The sequence below is a fragment of the Pristiophorus japonicus genome, chromosome 10 (genome assembly GCF_044704955.1).
Source record: "Pristiophorus japonicus isolate sPriJap1 chromosome 10, sPriJap1.hap1, whole genome shotgun sequence".
Lineage (NCBI taxonomy): Eukaryota > Metazoa > Chordata > Chondrichthyes > Pristiophoridae > Pristiophorus > Pristiophorus japonicus.
In genome coordinates, this window is record NC_091986.1 from 141,310,522 (window position 1) to 141,330,538 (window position 20,017).

The window sequence follows — 20,017 nt, forward strand, 5'->3', positions numbered from 1 at the left end:
CTCCGTCACGTTCTGTGGTCTCGGTGCATTCTTGATGGCCTCCGTCTTGGCGTCGGTGGGTCTGATGCAGTCTGCCGCGATTCTTCTCCCTAAGAACTCGACCTCTGGCGCCAGGAAAACACACTTCGAGCATTTCAACCTGAGCCCCACGCGATCTAGTTGACTTAGAACCTCTTCCAGGTTCTGCAAGTGTTCGATGGTGTCCAGACCTGTGACCAGTATGTCGTCCTGGAAAACCATGGTGTGCGGAACCGACTTTAGCAGGCTCTCCATGTTCCTTTGGAAAATTACCGCGGCCGATCAAATCCCAAAGGGGCATCTATTGTAGATGAACAGACCTTTGTGCGTGTTGATGCAGGTGAGGCCTTTTGACGATTCCCCCAGCTCCTGCGTCATGTAGGCCGAGGTCAGGTCCAACTTGGTGAACGTCTTTCCTCCAGCCAGGATCGCAAATAGGTCGTCTGCCTTGGGTACTGGTTCTGTAGTGAAAAATGGTTAATCTTTACTTTATAGTCCCCACAAATTCTGACCGTGCCACTGCCTTTGAGAACTGGAACAATCGGACTGGCCCACTCGTTGAACTCCACCGGCGCGATGATGCCTTCTCACTGCAGCCTGTCCAGCTCAATTTCCACTTTCTCTTGCATCATATATGGCACCGCCCGTGCCTTGTGGTGAATGGGTCATGTACCGGGAACCAAGTAGATCTGCACCTTTGACCCCGAGAAACATCCAATGCCTGGCTCAAACAACGACGGGAACTTGCTCAGAACCTGGGCACATGAGGCGTCATCGACGGACGAGAGCGCTCGGATGTTGTCCCAGTTCCAGCGGATTTTTCCCAGCCAACCTCTGCCGAACAGTGTGGGGCCATCTCCTGGTACAATCCATAGTGGGAGTTCGTGCACTGCTCCATCATAGGAGACTTTTACTTCTGCACTGCCAATTACAGGAATCAGCTTTTTGGTGTGAGTTCTTAGCTTGGTATTAATGGGGCTGAGCTTGGGCCTGTGTGCCTTGTTGCACCATAGCCTGTCGAAGGCTTTTTTGCTCATGATAGACTGACTCGCACCTGGAATTCCGTTCAGTTCAATTTTCAACATGATCGGTCGACATTTCGTGGTGAAGGTGTGTATCCCGTACACTTCTGCCTCCTTGTTTCGAATCTCTAGTTCAGCCTGATCCACCATGGATCGATCTTCCTCTGCAACGTGGTGGATGGCGGGGTTTGCAGCTTGTCTGCACATTCGCTGGAGGTGTCCCATTGTTCCACAGTCTTGGCACGCATAGTGTTTGAAGCGGCATTGATGGGCTCGATGATCACCTCCGCAACACCAACACTGTGTTAACTACCTCACATTAACGATTGATGGCGAACTCTGGGTCATCTGAGGTCATACTGCTGCCGGCGTGTATGTTCTGCCATATGCATTCCTACCTGAAAACGACGTTACTTTGTGTACAGTACTAGCCGAAACCTCTTTACACTGCGAAATTTGTTTGGTGTTATAGCTGGTGGATATAAATGCCTGAGCTATCATTCTGACTTTGCTCAGATTCGATGTTTCAACAGTCAATAGTTTGCGAAGGATAACCTCATGGCCAATGCCAAGCACAAAAAAGTCTCTTAGCATTTGCTCCTGGAATCCATTGAATTCGCAATGTCCTGCAAGGCACCTTAGTTCGCGACGTAGCTCGCCATTTCCTGGTCTTCAGACCGTTGACACGTGTAGAATCGATACCTTGCCAGCAAAACACTTTGTCGGATTTAGGTGCTCCTGGACCAGCGTACACATATTGATTTGGTTGTTGGTTTTACCGGAGCTAGAAGATTCTTCATGAAGCCATAGGAGCAGCGTCGAGGAGGTGCGTGGAGAGGCCTATAAAAGGCACAGCAGGGAGTCCGGGGCCCAGCGTCGGCGGCAGTCGGGAGCAGCGTCGAGGAGGTGCATGGAGAGGCCTATAAAAGGCACAGCAGGGAGTCCGGGGCCCAGCGTCGGCGGCAGTCGGGAGCAGCGTCGAGGAGGTGCGTGGAGAGGCCTATAAAAGGCACAGCAGGGAGTCCGGGGCCCAGCGTCGGCGGCAGTCGGGAGCAGCGTCGAGGAGGTGCATGGAGAGGCCTATAAAAGGCACACTTGTGCAGCTACAGGGAGAAGGCAAAAAAGAAGTAGAAAGCAATCAAAAGGTGACGTCACAGCCAAGAGGGTAAGTGATTGGTGAGTAGTTTTTCTTTTTTCTCTTCTATATCAGTGAGTAACTTTTAACATTGTTGTTGCCAATTTAAGTGTATCTAAGGGTTAAGTCATGGCAGGAGAGCTCGGTCGGGTGTTACGCTCCTCCTGTACTATGTGGGAACTCAGGGACGACACCAGTGTCCCTGACGACTATATTTGCAGGAAGTGTATCCACCTCAAGCTCCTGACGGTCCGCGTTGCAGAGTTGGAGCTGAGGGTGGATTCACTCTGGAGCATCCACAATGCTGAGAATGACATGAGTATCACGTGTAGCGAGTTGGTCGTACCGCAGGGAAAGGGTCCACAGCCAGATAGGGAATGGAAGACCAACAGGAAGAGCAGTGCAAGGAAGGTAGTGCAGGAGTCCCATGTGGTCATCCCCCTGCAAAACAGATACACTGCTTTGGGTACTGTTGAGGGGGATGACTCATCAGGGGAGGGCAGCAGCAGCCAAGTTCATGGCACCATTGCTGGCTCTGCTGCACAGGAGGGCAGGAAAAAGAGTGGGAGAGCAATAGTGATTGGGGATTCAATGGTGAGAGGAATAGATAGGCGTTTCTGCGGCCGCAACCGAGACTCCAGGATGGTATGTTGCCTCCCTGGTGCAAGGGTCAAGGATGTCTCGGAGCAGGTGCAGAACATTCTAAAAAGGGAGGGAGAACAGCCAGTTGTCGTGGTGCACATTGGTACCAACGACATAGGTAAAAAAAGGGATGAGGTCCTACGAAACGAATTTAAGGAGCTAGGAGCTAAATTAAAAAGTAGGACCTCAAAAGTAGTAATCTCGGGATTGCTACCAGTGCCACGTGCTAGTCAGAGTAGGAATCGCAGGATAGCGCAGATGAATACGTGGCTTGAGCAGTGGTGCAGCAGGGAGGGATTCAAATTCCTGGGGCATTGGAACCGGTTCTGGGGGAGGTGGGACCAGTACAAACCGGACAGTCTGCACCTGGGCAGGACCGGAACCAATGTCCTAGGGGGAGTGTTTGCTAGTGCTGTTGGGGAGGATTTAAACTAATATGGCAGGGGGATGGGAACCAATGCAGGGAGACAGAGGGAAACAAAAAGGAGGCAAAAGCAAAAGACAGAAAGGAGATGAGGAAAAGTGGAGAGCAGAGAAACCCAAGGCAAAGAACAAAAAGGGCCACTGTACAGCAAAATTCTAAAAGGACAAAGGGTGTTAAAAAAACAAGTCTGAAGGCTTTGTGTCTTAATGCAAGGAGTATCCGCAATAAGGTGGATGAATTAACTGTGCAAATAGATGTTAACAAATATGATGTGATTGGGATTACGGAGACGTGGCTCCAGGATGATCAGGGCTGGGAATTCAACATCCAGGGGTATTCAACATTCAGGAAAGATAGAATGAAAGGAAAAGGAGGTGGGGTAGCATTGCTGGTTAAGGAGCAAATTAAGGCAATAGTTCGGAAGGACATTAGCTTGGATGATGTGGAATCTATATGGGTAGAGCTGCAGAATACCAAAGGGCAAAAAACGTTAGTGGGAGTTGTGTACAGACCTCCAAACAGTAGTAGTGATGTTGGGGAGGGCATCAAACATGAAATTAGGGGTGCGTGCAATAAAGGTGCAGCAGTTATAATGGGTGACTTTAATATGCACATAGATTGGGTTAACCAAACTGGAAGCAATACGGTAGAGGAGGATTTCCTGGAGTGCATAAGGGATGGTTTTTTAGACCAATATGTCGAGGAACCAACTAGGGGGGAGGCCATCTAAGACTGGGTGTTGTGTAATGAGAGAGGATTAATTAGCAATCTCGTTGTGCGAGGCCCCTTGGGGAAGAGTGACCATAATATGGTGGAATTCTGCATTCGGATGGAGAATGAAACAGTTAATTCAGAGACCATGGTCCAGAACTTAAAGAAGGGTAACTTTGAAAGTATGAGGCGTGAATTGGCTACGATAGATTGGCGAATGATACTGAAGGGGTTGACTGTGGATGGGCAATGGCAGACATTTAGAGACCGTATGGATGAACTACAACAATTGTACATTCCTGTCTGTCGTAAAAATAAAAAAGGGAAGGTGGCTCAACCGTGGCTATCAAGGGAAATCAGGGATAGCATTAAAGCCAAGGAAGTGGCATACAAATTGGCCAGAAATAGCAGCGAACCCGGGGACTGGGAGAAATTTAGAACTCAGCAGAGGAGGACAAAGGGTTTGATTAGGGCAGGGAAAATGGAGTACGAGAAGAAGCTTGCAGGGAACATTAAGACGGATTGCAAAGGTTTCTATAGATATGTAAAGAGAAAAAGGTTAGTAAAGACAAACGTAGGTCCCCTGCAGTCAGAATCAGGGGAAGTCATAACAGGGAACAAAGAAATGGCGGACCAATTGAACAAGTACTTTGGTTCGGTATTCACTGAGGAGGACACAAACAACCTTCCGGATATAAAAGGGGTCGGAGGGTCTAGTAAGGAGGAGGAACTGAGGGAAATCCTTATTAGTCGGGAAATTGTGTTGGGGAAAATGATGGGATTGAAGGCCGATAAATTCCCAGGGCCTGATGGACTGCATCCCAGAGTACTTAAGGAGGTGGCCTTGGAAATAGTGGATGCATTGACAGTCATTTTCCAACATTCCATTGACTCTGGATCAGTTCCTATAGAGTGGAGGGTAGCCAATGTAACCCCACTTTTTAAAAAAGGAGGGAGAGAGAAAACAGGGAATTATAGACCGGTCAGCCTGACATCGGTAGTGGGTAAAATGATGGAATCAATTATTAAGGATGTCATAGCAGTGCATTTGGAAAGAGGTAATATGATAGGTCCAAGTCAGCATGGATTTGTGAAAGGGAAATCATGCTTGACAAATCTTCTGGAATTTTTTGAGGATGTTTCCAGTAGAGTGGACAAGGGAGAACCAGTTGATGTGGTATATTTGGACTTTCAGAAGGCTTTCGACAAGGTCCCACACAAGAGATTAATGTGCAAAGTTAAAGCACATGGGATTGGGGGTAGTGTGCTGACATGGATTGAGAACTGGTTGTCAGACAGGAAGCAAAGAGTAGGAGTAAATGGGGACTTTTCAGAATGGCAGGCAGTGACTAGTGGGGTACCGCAAGGTTCTGTGCTGGGGCCCCAGCTGTTTACACTGTACATTAATGATTTAGACGAGGGGATTAAATGTAGTATCTCCAAATTTGCGGATGACACTAAGTTGGGTGGCAGTGTGAGCTGCAAGGAGGATTCTATGAGGCTGCAGAGCGACTTGGATAGGTTAGGTGAGTGGGCAAATGCATGTCAGATGAAGTATAATGTGGATAAATGTGAGGTTATCCACTTTGGTGGTAAAAACAGAGAGACAGACTATTATCTGAATGGTGACAGATTAGGAAAAGGGGAGGTGCAAAGAGACCTGGGTGTCATGGTACATCAGTCATTGAAGGTTGGCATGCAGGTACAGCAGGCGGTTAAGAAAGCAAATGGCATGTTGGCCTTCGTAGCGAGGGGATTTGAGTACAGGGGCAGGGAGGTGTTGCTACAATTGTACAGGGCCTTGGTGAGGCCACACCTGGAGTATTGTGTACAGTTTTGGTCTCCTAAACTGAGGAAGGACATTCTTGCTATTGAGGGAGTGCAGCGAAGGTTCACCAGACTGATTCCCGGGATGGCGGGACTGACCTATCAAGAAAGACTGGATCAACTGGGCTTGTATTCACTGGAGTTCAGAAGAATGAGAGGGGACCTCATAGAAACGTTTAAAATTCTGACGGGGTTAGACAGGTTAGATGCAGGAAGAATGTTCCCAATCTTGGGGAAGTCCAGAACCAGGGGACACAGTCTAAGGATAAGGGGGAAGCCATTTAGGACCGAGATGAGGAGGAATTTCTTCACCCAGAGAGTGGTGAACCTGTGGAATTCTCTACCACAGAAAGTTGTTGAGGCCAATTCACTAAATATATTCAAAAAGGAGTTAGATGAAGTCCTTGCTACTAGGGGAATCAAGGGATATGGTGAGAAAGCAGGAATGGGGTACTGAAGTTGCATGTTCAGCCATGAACTCATTGAATGGCGGTGCAGGCTAGAAGGGCCGAATGGCCTACTCCTGCACCTATTTTCTATGTTTGTATGTTTCTATTTTGTTGACCCACAGACAGTAAGGAGGATCGCCCTTCGTTTGGCAGCGTTCTCGTCGCCTTCCAGCTTGTTGGCCATGAAGTATTGGTCGAGTCTCTCCACGAAAGCCTCCCAATCGTCCCCTTTTGAGAATTTCTCCAGGATACCAACAGTTCTTTGCATTTTCGCATGGTTGTTCATTATCTCGTCGCCAATTGTTTTGCTCATAATAAAGTAATGCAACTGAGTACTGTAGATAGTGAGTAAGTGTGACCTTAGCTCCTTTATTTAAACTCCAGAGTGCTGGTACAGCATGGGAGGCCTGCTTATATACAGTGCTCCCAAGGGATGCTGGGATCCCTTGGGACTTCAACAGGTAGGCCCTCTGATGGTGGTATGATACAGGTTGCCTAGGGTTACATACATAACAGTTAGCATGCAGGTACAGCAAGTAATTAGGAAGGCAAATGGAATGTTGGCCTTCATTGCAAGGGAGATGGAGTATAAACGTAAGGAAGTCCTGCTACAACTATACAGGCTGTTGGTAAAACCACACTCGGAGTACTGCATACAGTTTTGATCTCCTTATTTAAAGGAAGGATATACTTGCATTGGAGGCAGTTTCGAGAAGGTTCACCAGATTGATTCCTGGGATGAAGGGGTTGTCATATGAAGAAAGATTGAGCAGGTTGGGCCTGTACTCATTGGCGTTTGGAAGACTGAGAGGTGATCTTGTTGAAACGTATAAGATTCTGAGGGGGCTTGACAGGGTAGATGCAGAGACGATGTTTCCCCTAGTGGGGGAATCTGGAACTAGGGGGCATAGTTTCAGAATAGAATGGAATTGTGGAGGAATTTCTTCTCTCAGAGGGTCATGAATCTTAGGAATTCTCTGCCTCAGAGAGCTGTGGAGGCTGGGTCATTGAATGTATTTAAGTGGAGATAGACAGATTTTTGAATGATAAGGGAGTCAAGGGTTATGGGGAGCAGGCGGGGAAGTAGAGTTGAGTTCATGATCAGATCAGCCATGATCTTATTGAATGGCGGAGCAGGCTCGAGTGGCAAAATGGCCTACTCCTGCTCCTATTTTTTATGTTCTTATGGCTTCGTATTTTTGGTATTATCCTTGTAAATCTTCTCTGCACCCTCTCCAGTGCCTCTATAGCCTTTCTATAAAATGGTGACCAGAATTGTACACAGTACTCCAAGTGTGGTCCAACCAAAGTTCGATACAAATTTGGCATAACTTAAATACTTTTCAATTCTATCCCTCTAGAAACCAACCCTAGTGCTTGGTTTGTGGCCTTGTTAAACTGTGTCGCTACTTTTAGTGAATTGAGTATTTGTACTCCGAGATCCCTTTGCTCCAAGAACATAAGAAGATAGGAGCAGGAGTAGGCCATTTGACCCCTCGAGCCTGCTCCGCCATTCAATAAGATCATGGCTGATCTGATCATGGACTCAGCTCCACTTCCCTGCCTGCTCCCCATAACGCTTTACCCCACCCAGACTCACACCCTCCAAGTAATAAGTGACGCCCTCTATTCTTTCTACCAAAATGTAATACCTCACATTTGTCTGTATAAAAATTAATTTGACAGTTATATGGCCATTCTGCAAGTTTATTAATGTCCTACTTTAATTTGTTGCATTGCTCCCCAGTATAGACTATCCCTCCCGCCCCCCTCCCGCCAATTTGGTGTAATCCGCAAATTTGGAAATTGTGTTTTTGATTCCAAAGTTTAAATCGTTAAAATAAATTATGAAGAACAGTGGTCCCAGCACTGATCCTTGTGGAACACCACTACCCACCTTCTACCACTGTGAATACTTGCTGATTCCGGAAATGAGGGGGTTACCTTATGATGATAGATTGAGTAGACTGGGTCTTTACTCGTTGGAGTTCAGAAGGATGAGGGATGATCTTATAGAAACATTTAAAATAATGAAAGGGATAGACAAGATAGAGGCAGAGAGGTTGTTTCCACTGGTCGGGGAGACTAGAACTAGGGGGCACAGCCTCAAAATACGGGGGTGCCAATTTAAAACCGAGTTGAGAAGGAATTTCTTTTCCTAGAGGGTTGTGAATCTGTGGAATTCTCTGCCCAGGGAAGCAGTTGAGGCTAGCTCATTGAATGTATTCAAATCACAGATAGATAGATTTTTAACCAATAAGGGAATTAAGGGTTATGGGGAGCGGGCGGGTAAGTGGAGCTGAGTCCACGGCCAGATCAGCCATGATCTTGTTGAATGGCGGAGCAGGCTCGAGGGGCTAGATGGCCTACTCCTGTTCCTAATTCTTATGTTCTTTACTCCCTGCTCTCTGTCTTGAAGCCAGCTAGTTATCCAATCTGCTACTTGTCCCCTGACTCTGCATTCTCTGACCTTATTCATTAGTCTATTATGTCGTACGTTATCAAAGACCTTTTGAAAATCCAGATAAATTACTTCCACTGCATTACCCTTGTCTAATCTCTCTGTTACCTCTTCAAAAAATTAAATAGGTTGGTCAAGCAAGACTTTCCCTTTTGAAATCAATGCTGACTATTCCTTAATTTTTGTTTGGTTTCTAAGATGTTCTTCTATTTTCTCCTTTAGTAGGGATTCCATTATTTTTCCTACCACCGATGTTAAGCTGACTGGTCTATCGTTCCCTGGATATGTTCTAGCTCCCTTCTTAAATATAGGTATTATGTTAGCTATCCTCTGGCACTACACCTTTTTTTTAATGAATTATTAAATATGTGTAGTAATATCTCTGCTATCTCTTCCCTAGATTCTTTTAAAATGCGTGGAAGTAATCCTTCCAGACAAAGGTTTTTTTCCTCTTTGTGTTTGATTAGTTTATTTAATATAAATATATTTAAACAGGTTTCCTAAGCTGTTTAAGATTGCATCTTAATAGAGATATGTAATGCAATCTTGTAATTTTTTTGTCCAAGAGCAATGGTACTGGATATCAACTAGACTTGTTAAGAAGAATTCTCGCTGCTGAAATGAAATGACTTCTAGCAGCTGTGTCTGCAGCAAAAACTTCCCATGGTTTAGCGCTAAGTTAGGAGTTTCATATGTGAAAGGATGGCCAATGCAGGTAATGGGAAAATATCACACTGGTATGATATATGTGGCTCTAAAGTTTGCATCTAACCTGTGCCTTACCTCAGCTGGGAGTGATGACGCCATGCGAAAAGTGAGGAAGTGTTACGTTTCCTTCACCCTAAGCATAACTTTTTTTTTTTAGAATAGAGCCCTGGAATAATCCACATAATCTTCAGTGTCTGGTATGGCATGCACTTCCCCCCACATTGTAACTTGGTTATCTGAGCTGTGCTGTCACAAGGGTGTTAGAAACACATAGGGGGCGAAATTGCCCCGCACCTTGCTTGAGGCACACAATTTAAATTAAATGAAAATTTAGCGCCCGGCGAGAAATTGCCCCGCGGGAAATTGACCTGCGGAAGCGGAGCAGCCACCGGTCGGTGCCACTGACAGATTTCCCCTGCGGGAAGCTGTGTGTGCCTGGGTGACGTGTCCATCCTTAAAGCGGAAGGCGCACTGCTGCAGATGCCATTTTATTTTACTTGTCAGCCGACCCTGAGGTCGGCCTGACAATGGAGACCACGGGTTCGGCCGGGCCGCCAACAGGCAGCCCTGCACCCCCTCTTGGGTGCCATGCTGCTGGCCCGGCTGGAACCCTCCCTGGTGGCCCAGTGGGCCAAACTAAACAGTGCAGAGTTTGCAGCGGTCCTCCCCTTTAACTGAAGGAGAGGGACGTGCTGACGACTCAGAGCGACGCCCGACCAAATCCAAGGGCACTTCCACCCCGCAGCCGACCCAAAAAAAAACAAACACCTGAATATCGCTCAATTCTCCACCCCATGGATTGAGGCGGAGAAAAATCTTCAAAAACGGTGAGTGCACCTACTCTTAGTTGTGGAGGGGTAGCAATTTCGGCCCCATAATTTCTGCTTCAACTACTAACTCGAGAAGTCAATTCCACTTCCTCACAACTCCCAGTGTAAAGAAGTTTCTCTTCCTCTCTTATATTTCACCTTGTATTCAAAGCCCCTCATTCTAGACTCCTCAACTATTGGAAACAGTCTGTTTTTATATTATCTTCATATTTGCACTGCTGGATATTTTTTTCAGACAGATATTTCTCAACCCAAATGGGCAACCTCAGATCATTTGCGATAGACAGGCAGCACAGCAGCATAGCCATGGTCTCTCAATATGTACACCCACCATCTTAGATTGTTCCTATTCAGTGAGTGGGTAAAAGTAACATTAAATTGGCTGTGGTACTGCAGCTTTAACTGGTCACTTTGACCCTTTTAACTGTTAACCTGAAGTCCATCAGCTTTAAGAAGCTCAGAGCGCTAAAGATTTAGAAGTGATGCCTAATCAATGATTTTTGTACTAAATCCACCCTGTCTTATATTTTTTTTACAGGCTTCACCACTGGCTGCTAACACAGCTGCTGGTGCATTGGGACCAAGACTGGGAGCTACCATAGGGGACCAGGGAACAGCATCAAAGACCCAACTACCACTCAATATGTAAGTGATTATTCTAATTAAAGCACAGTGGTCTGGATATTGCGCATCAAAAAGTCTGTGTGAGAGTGGTGAGCGCCCATGCATTGTCCTCCCAACTTTGCTGCGTCCCCTTGACAGGAGCACAATGCATGGCCACAAGTCAGGTGACGTAAGCCATCCAAATGCGGACCAGATGAGGTAATCTGCCATGTTTTTCATTAACCCACCTCTTGTTATGCCAGACAATGGCTGGCCAAATTGGAACAGTTAGGCCCAAGGGTCTGTAAATAATTTCCAGCGGATGTATGATTATGGTGCCAATTTTGAACTTCAGTGAAGTGAAATTTGGTGTGATTAGATTGGGAAGTTATCACATTGTATTATTTGGTACTACTGTTATTTCAATGAATGCATTTCAGTTTGTTGTCTTTCTTAGGGCTGAAGCTGTGAATTCTGGTTAGGAGTGATTTAAAGCGGTCTAATCAGTCACTTAAAGAGGAATCCTTTCTGGGAAAATTAAGAACCCGTTATTATTTATGAGTATACCATTATACATGGGTATTTCTTGATCCAAAAACATAACATCAGATTCCACATGTATGCTGACGACACCCAGCTCTACATCACCACCACCTCTCTCGACCCCTCCACTGTCTCTAAATTGTCTGACTGCTCGTCCGACATCCAATACAGGATGAACCAAAATTTCCACCAACTAAATATTGGGAAGAACAAAGCCATTGTCTTCAGTCCCTGCCAAAACTTCATACCCTAGCCACCGACTCTATCCCTCCCCCTGGTCACTATCTGAGGTTGAACCAGACCTTTCGCAACCTCGGTGTCCTATGTGATCCTGAGTGGAGCTTCCCACCACACATCTGCACCATCATCAAGACCATCTACTTCCATCTCTGTAACATCGTCTGTCTCCGCCTTTGTTACTTCTAGACTTGACGATTCCAATGCTCTCCTGGCTGGCGTCCCATCTTCCACCCTCCATAAACTTGAAATCCCAAACTCTGCTGCCCATATCCTAACTTGGACCAAGTTCCATTCACCCATCGCCCCTGTGCGCCCTGACCTACATTGGCTCCTAGTCCTTCAATGCCTTGATTTTAAAATTCTTTTGTTTTCAAATCCCTCCATGGACTCGCCCCTCCCTATTTCAATAACCTCCTCCAGCCCTACAACCCACAGAGATCTCTGCTCTCCTCTAATCCTGGCCTCTTGTGGATCCCCGATTTTAGTCGTTCCATCATTGGCGGCTGGCTGTGCCTTCAGTTGCCTGGGCCCTAGGCTCTGGAATCCCCTCCCTAAACCTCTCCACCTCTACTTCTCTCTCCTTTAAAGTGTCCATTTAAACCTACCTCTGATCACTGTCTTAATATGTCCTTATGTGGTTTGGTATCAAATTTTGTTTGATAACGTCAAGTGCCTTGGGATGGTTTACTATAGTAAAGGCACTGTAATGTTGTTGTTGTGGAGGACAAGGTGATACTGGAACAGAGAAGGATACTGCCTCATCAGAGGAGACTGAGGAAGTCAAGGAGTTACCCAGAAAAGAGTCAGAACAGTAAAAGAAGCTTTTCTCCTGTAGCTTCCTGAGCAACAATGCGTAAGGAGGGTCCAGCGAGAATCATCAACTTCCAACACAAACGTGCCCGAAGCCAGTGTCGGGAGGCCCACATCATTTTCAGGTTCAAGCCTTATTTAAATGTAGCTGGCAAACTGGGGGCACCAAATGACGCTCTGTTGCAGCTCAGCAATTGTGGGAGAGCCCACCCGCAGGTCAGGCCTGGTGGGCGGGGAGCTGATTCCCAGAGTGAGGCCAGCACAGGGACGGCAGAAAGTCACAGTACTTTTGTGGAGCCCAAGAGCCAGCATTCCTGCTCTTCCTGGCCCCACAAGAAGAAAATAAATAATAGTTTGAGACCCTTTTGTGGAGTAGCCACCGGCACTTCCTTCAAGATCTGCTGGTTAGCCCATTTGTACAGTGGCTCAGGACCCCGATTTGCATATTTAAACAGCCTCCCACCCAAAACAACGAGCTTGTGTTTCACAAAGGTGCTTCAGCCTCCACCCTGCTGTCAGGCCCCTGATAGACCGAGGCTGAGAAAATTCCGGGCCTAGTTCCAGGTCCTTCCGCCACATTCCCACCAGAGTTACGGTAAAAGTGTACCAGAAGGGTTGAGCTAGTTTAGCCCTGATAGTAAAGAAGAAAATGGATTTTGGAATTCTTGCAAACAATATTTTTTTTTTGTCCAGGAATAAATGAAAAATGAATCTGAAAGATTCTTCCTTATCGAAACTATGATCCATTCTCATTCTCTGGTCTGAATGTGGATAAATGTACTCCCTTGCTGGAGGGATTGTCTGTCCTGCTGCCCTTTCTCGTGGGTACCTGTGGAACCAACTCTTTAAGCCAATACCTGCCGAAAGAACAGGAACTCTGAACAGTTAGCACAACAAATTCCGGGGCGGGTAAAAAGCAGAACTGGAAGTAGGTTCAGGAACAGAAAATTGTTTGAGAGACAGATTTGAACTAGATTTTTTTCCCATTTTCAAACAACAATCAGTATGGGATTATGTTAAAGATGAACATATTAGTAAAAAAAAATGTAATGTTATTTCACAACAGCTTACTATATCAGCATATAGCACATGTGCTCTGCCTAATTATCAAACAATCCTGTGTCTGCTGGCCAATCAAGCATAATTGGGTTTCATTACGCTGACATTCCACGGTGAATCACACTAAAGCACTTGAAGCTTATTACACCCACAGGGGCTTTTATAAGATATTCTGATTTCACAGTATGTCAGTGAAAGTCCCTGGCAATGAAAATTCAGATTACAGAACCCCCCCAGCCGAACAGCGAAAACACATAGGCTGGTACTCTACAAACCTTTGCTTTTCTGAGATTGATCAAGTTTAGTGGAATATGTTGTGGCTAGGAGTAGGTGTTGCTCCTAGCCACAACATATTGGTTAGCATTACTAACTATTACTATTGTTCAACAATGAAAACAAAAAGTTATATAAATGATCATTCAGTTTGGTACCTTTGTTGATAAGAGGTGTTAATGAACACCCAGAGCTAAGGTTAAGAACAAATAATGCAATTTGAGTAGACATTGAATCTGTTGCTGTTCTAATCCAGTATGTTGGAATGAAACTTTCAAGCCTAAGAAAAAAAATGGATTAATATCATGACTTCTATATCCTCAGGACATCTCAAAGCTTTTCACAGTCAATTAATTATTTTTGAAATGCAGTCACTGTTGTTTTGATGGCAAATGTGGCTATCAATTTGTACAAAGAATTAGGAGTCAGCATTGGAATTGTCTGAGACTTTAGGATATACACTGGTGCCTGCAGTGAACCACAGCATCTTCCCAGACTGTCAAATTGGGCAAATCATAGGTCGTATGGCTTTCAGTAGCCAGTCAGCCACCATGCTTCAAAAGCACAACTTCATTCTAAACACACAATGGGTTGGGTCCATTCACAATAAAACTGTTGAGATAAACTAGGAGGCTTTTTGCCTCAGCTGGGGCTCAGTGGGTAGCACACTCGCCTCTATATCAGAAGATTGTGGATTCAAGTCCCACTCCAGGGACTTGAGCACAAAAATCTAGGCTGACACTCCAGTGCAGTGCTGAGGGAGTGCAGCACTGTTGGAGGTGCCATCTTTCGGATGAGACGTTAAACCGAGGCCCCGTCTGCTCTCTCAAAGTGGACGTAAAAGATCCCATGGCACTATTTCGAAGAAGAGCAGGGGAGTTATCCCCAATGTCCTGGCCAATATTTATCCCTCAACCAAGATAACTAAAACAGTTTATCTGGTCATTATCTATTGCTATTTGTGAGAGCTTGCTGTGTGCAAAAGTATTTCATTGGCTGTAAAGCGCTTTGAGACGTCCGGTGGTCATGAAAGGCGCCATATAAATGCAAGTCTATCTTTCTTTACTGTACAAACCTGCTTCACAAAATTATTATTTACTTTCAGCTTTTTGTCTTCCTGCTATTAGACTTGTCCTGTTTACAGTGCAAATGTAGCAGGGCACACTGACCTGCAAAAAGAACATAGCTGCCACCAGCATGAGTGACTCAAACCCTCTCCCTCTTCTCTGTATGGGTGCTGAAGGGATTTCAGCAAAACCCAGCTGTACAGAGTCCCCAGACATTGGAGAGGTTGTTGGAACAAAGCTTTGGGGGGCCGAAATTGGTGGACAGACTGCCAACATATTGCCCAAAATTGCAAAATTGATTGGAAAATACCAATATACCGCCCGGCGGGAAATTCATCAGCGACATACCGCCGGGCGGTATGCATACCGTCCGCCCCTGCACACCGCCAACATTCTGCCCAAAATTGTCAAATTGATGACTTACCACCGACATACCGCCGACCCTACAGACTGCCCTGGAAAAGGTGGTTTTACGTCAATCTTCAGTTGGCGGTATGCATCTTCACCTGTGAAAATGTTTTTATCTATCATCCCCCAGTCCCTCCTACCCCCCCAGTCTCTTCCCCCCCTCCCCCCCACAGCAATCTGTCCCCCCCCCCCGCCCACAGCGATCTCCCCTCCAAATAGCGATCTCCCCCCCCCAGAAGCAATCTCCCCTCAAATAGCGATCTCACCCCAAGATGCAATCTCTCCCCCACCCCCCAAGAAGCGACCCCACTCCACTTACCTGCACAGTGCTCTCAGGCCGGCAGTCTCTGTCGATTCTGGTCTGTGTCTCTCGGGGGGGCGGAGCTTCGAAGCAGCATGCGCGTGTGCAGAATTCGGGACCCGAAGATTTCCAAGTGGAAAAGACTCACCGCCCGCACACCACCCGCTGCATTCCGCTCGGCATACCGCCGAGAGAAAACTGACGAAAATCGCACACATTCCGCCCCAGCGATACCTGATGGTATGAAAATACATACCGCCGGCATACGGCCGACAAATGGGCGGATGACCAATTTCGGCCCCAACATATGCAGTTGATTTTTTTTTTATATTTAAAAACTTAATTTTTGCTCTAAGTTACTTGTGTGGGTGAATGACGAACAAATACTTCACTACCTCCACATGGGGAGCTGGAGGGCCTAAGACTCCCATGCCGGCAGTAGTCATATCCTTTTGCTGTGATCACCATGACCTAACCTAACTCAACCACCTGATCCTTTCCTCCCAGCACTGCAGTGTAAGAGCTGTGTTCTCGAATGGGAATGGGCTTTACTCTGTATAAAAGCGTAGTAAAAGTGCAGAAAGCACTTAGACAGTTTAAAGCCTGTCTTAGCCAAGAACATGTCTTCCATACTGTGAGGAAGCCCTTTTCTGAAACGTAGAGAGGTGAATTAATAAAAGCTTACACTCTTTCATTCTCCTGCAGCCCCCACTTGCCCATGTCTTTCCCCTCTCTTTCCTACCAACTATTGCTGCTTCTGAAAACAGCACCTGTGTATTTTTGCCCATTTACTGCCTCTTTTTGCCATGTCCCACTGCTCCCATCCATTCCAACCCAACGCCCAAACCTTTTTTCCACTCCCCACTGCTCTGCCTCCAACAAAAATCCCATGTCGTCATATTCCCCATATCGTCATATTCCCCACTGGTGACCAGCTTTTAGGAGTAGATTTTAACTTTTACTCCTGAGCAGAAAACTGGCAGTAGCAGATCATCTGCCTGTTGTAGGAAAATTTGGCAGGGTGTAGGACAGGTGGCCGATCCACTATTGCTAGTTTTCCACTGAGTGGCTAGAGTTAAAATCCACCTTTTAGTGTCAGATTGGCTCACTTACGGAAAATCATGGGCACAAGCACTTTTAAATAGCCTATGGAAGGGTTTTAAAAAAAATAATGTTTACAGTACCTTTCTAGTGCAGTGTTCTTGGTGATATATTATTTCCATGGGCTCAATTTTGGCCAGGAGTTGCTCTGGTTTTTTTGGAGTAACCTGCTTTTTCTGGTAGTTTCCCCAATCAATTTGCACCAGTGTAACTCACTTAGTTACGTTTTTTTTAGGTTAGTTTTTTTCTCTCAAAAAGGGGGCATTACCAGCCACCTACACCAGTTCTGCCCATTTAGGCAACTTTGGCCAGCTAATAGTTACTCCATTTATACTTAGGCCAGCGTATGTGGCCACTTCAGAAAACCCTTGCAGAGAGTTAAAGAAATCGGTGCATGTAGGTACATTGGAGGCCATTCGGCCTGGGATAGGGGAAGGAAGCGGGGAGGACCTGCAATTAAACCAACCAAGCCTTACCCTCAGCAATGTTTGCAAACAAAAACTACTTACAATTCTATAAGAAATAAAAACTTAAAATCCTACTTTCATCTTCCATCTACAATTCACCTTTCTGCGCTCAGCCCGGGAAGGCAGCGGGCCGGTGCGGGAGGCCACTCGACCTGGGATAGGGGCGGGACAATGCACCGGGTGACCACTCGGCCTGGGCTAGGGGCGGGACAACGCACCGGGAGGCCTGGGCTAGGGGAGGGACAACGCACTGGGAGACCACTCGGCCTGGGCTAGGGGCAGGACAACGCACCGGGAGGCCTGGGCTAGGGGAGGGACAACGCACTGGGAGACCACTCGGCCTGGGCTAGGGGTGGGACAACGCACCGGGAGACCACTCGGCCTGGGCTAGGGGCGGGACAACGCACCGGGAGACCACTCGGCCTGGGCTAGGGGCGGGACAATGCACCGGGAGGCCACTCGACCTGGGGTAGGGGCGGGACAATGCACCGGGAGACCACTCGGCCTGGGCTAGGGGCGGGACAATGCACCGGGAGGCCATTCGGCCTGGGCTAGGGGAGGGACAACGCACTGGGAGGCCACTGGGACTGAGCTATGGGCGGGACAACGCACCGGGAGGCCACTGGGCCTGAGCTAGGGGCGGGACAATGCACAGGGAGGCCACTCGGCCTGGGCTAGGTGCGGGACAACTCACCGGGAGACCACTGAGCATGAGCTAGGGGCAGGACAATGCACCGGGAGACCACTCGGCCTGGGCTAGGGGCGGGACAATGCACCGGGAGGCCACTCGGCCTGGGCTAGGGGAGGGACAATGCACCGGGAGACCACTCGGCCTGGGCTAGGGGCGGGACAATGCACCGGGAGGCCACTGGGCCTGAGCTAGGGGCAGGACAATGCACCGGGAGGCCACTCGGCCTGGGCTAGGGGCGGGACAATGCACCGGGAGGCCACTGGGCCTGAGCTAGGGACGGGACAACGCACCGGGAGGCCACTCGGCCTGGGCTAGGGGCGGGCAGAAGAACTGATAGAAATCACTGGCAGGCAGGGGCACTATCAGTTCTTCTGCCAGCCCCTAGCCCTGACCGAGTGGCTTCCCAGTGCGATCGATCTCTTAGTGTCCCTGCCTGCCGGTGATTTCTAAGAGATCGATCGCACTGGGAGGCCATTTGGCCAGGGCTCGGGGCGGGCAGGAGAACTGATAGTGCCCTTGCCATCCGGTGATTTCTATCAGTTCTCCTAACCGTCCCTAGCCCAACAAAGGAGGCAGAATTTATGAGATAGAGAATTTTACCAAAAGGAGCCTCAGTTTCAGCAAGAGAGCGATAACAAGAGCAACACAGATTCAAAGAGAGGGAACGATGTAAATTCCGTGCCAATGAGATGGCAAAATAGCAGCAGCATGAGGAGAAACAGCACAAAGCTGACGAGAGGGAGGAAGAACATCGCCACGCTCTCAAACTGACAGAGAGACCTGCATCAATTGGGACTGTTGTTGCAGACTCACAGTGCCACAGCGCATGCGTGCACATCACAAATCACCACTGCGCATGTGCCGACGTCCCGGCACATTTTCCAGCGCAGAACGACTGGCCACGCTGCGCGACTGCAGTGAAGAGGTCAGACAGCGGCCAAAGTTCCAATATTTTTTTTCGGCGCATCTGGGAATGTACATAACTGCCGCAACTCCGATAAGTGCGCCGAAAAACGGTCTCGGCCAAAGTTGAGCCCATAATTTCTGAAGTTTGTATGAAAATATTAGTTTTTTTACAAAAGAAATTGATTGCCATTTTTTGCTCACTTCTTTAAGATTTCATGGTAGAGATAGCACAAGAGGAAAGAAAGCATTCCAGGAAGTAAAGCGGGCCCCACCATTCTCCAACCCTTGGCAAACGTACTTGCCAAATATGCAGGACAACTGCCTCAACTAACTGCCGGTCAGCAGGCCAAAACTTTGTCATCTGCATTAAGGACACTTGCAGCAAACGTGCAACATAGAGATGGCTCTGATTGGCAAGATTACAACTGCCATTGTTATGCCGATGACTTAAGCCTAGCTAGCACTGTAATATCAGGCACTGTGTTGACCACATATGCATCCAGAAAGCATCGGTCAGCACAACTGGCACTTCATTTCTTTTCCCACTGAGCACCATAACACACACGTCCAATGTCACCACATCGATGCATTTCGCAAAATGCAGGAGCCACTGATTGCTGGCATGTGTACCATTTACAATACTTTTCTATTGTTTCCATAGTTCTGAAGTTTATATGAAAATATTTTTTTACAAAATAAATTGGTTGCCATTGCACATCACAGATTTTAATCTCTCCGCCATTGGTGACTGTGCCTTCAGCTGCCTGGGCCCTAAGTTCTGGAGATCCCCTCCCTAGATCGCTCTGCTCTCTCTACCGTTCTCTTTCTTTAAGACGCTCCTTAAAACCTACCTCCTTGACCCCTGTCCAATTATCTCCTTATGTGACTTGGTGTAAAATTTTGTTTGATAACACTCCTATTAAGTGCCTTGGAATGTATTACTACATTAAAGGTGCAATATAGGTGCAAGTTGTTGTTGTACAACTTGAAGCCCTTGCACGATGTGAGTGTGGCAAGACATTTATTACAAATTTTCCAGGAATTTCCTCAGCTGTTCCACTCTGTCGCCGTAACTTCGCCGGAAGTACGATGGAAACCCTGTTTTTTTTCTTGAGGGATTTTTAGAAGCATATTTCAGATTTTTAGTTCAGCTTGTCACGCTGCTGGGATAATAGAATGAGAGCAGCATTTCTTCCTTTACAACTTATTCTTTTTCCCCCCAAAGCAGCAGTTATAATGGCCCCAAGTTTGCCCAGCACTGGGCGCCGTTTTTTTCAGCGCCCAGTGAGTTTTTTGTCGCCAAAGCCCAGTTCAAAGATTC

General features: G+C 47.1%; 1 protein-coding gene across 1 annotated transcript in view; it reads left to right on the forward strand.

The window, feature by feature from the left end:
• The window catches only part of LOC139275111 (E3 ubiquitin-protein ligase SH3RF3-like), a 591,968-nt gene that overhangs the window by 495,269 nt on the left and 76,682 nt on the right, over positions 1-20,017 (forward strand). Inside the window, exon 5 of the mRNA XM_070892131.1 lies at positions 10,766-10,872. Within this exon, the coding sequence (XP_070748232.1) occupies positions 10,766-10,872 (107 nt within the window). The remainder of the gene's footprint in view (positions 1-10,765; positions 10,873-20,017) is intronic.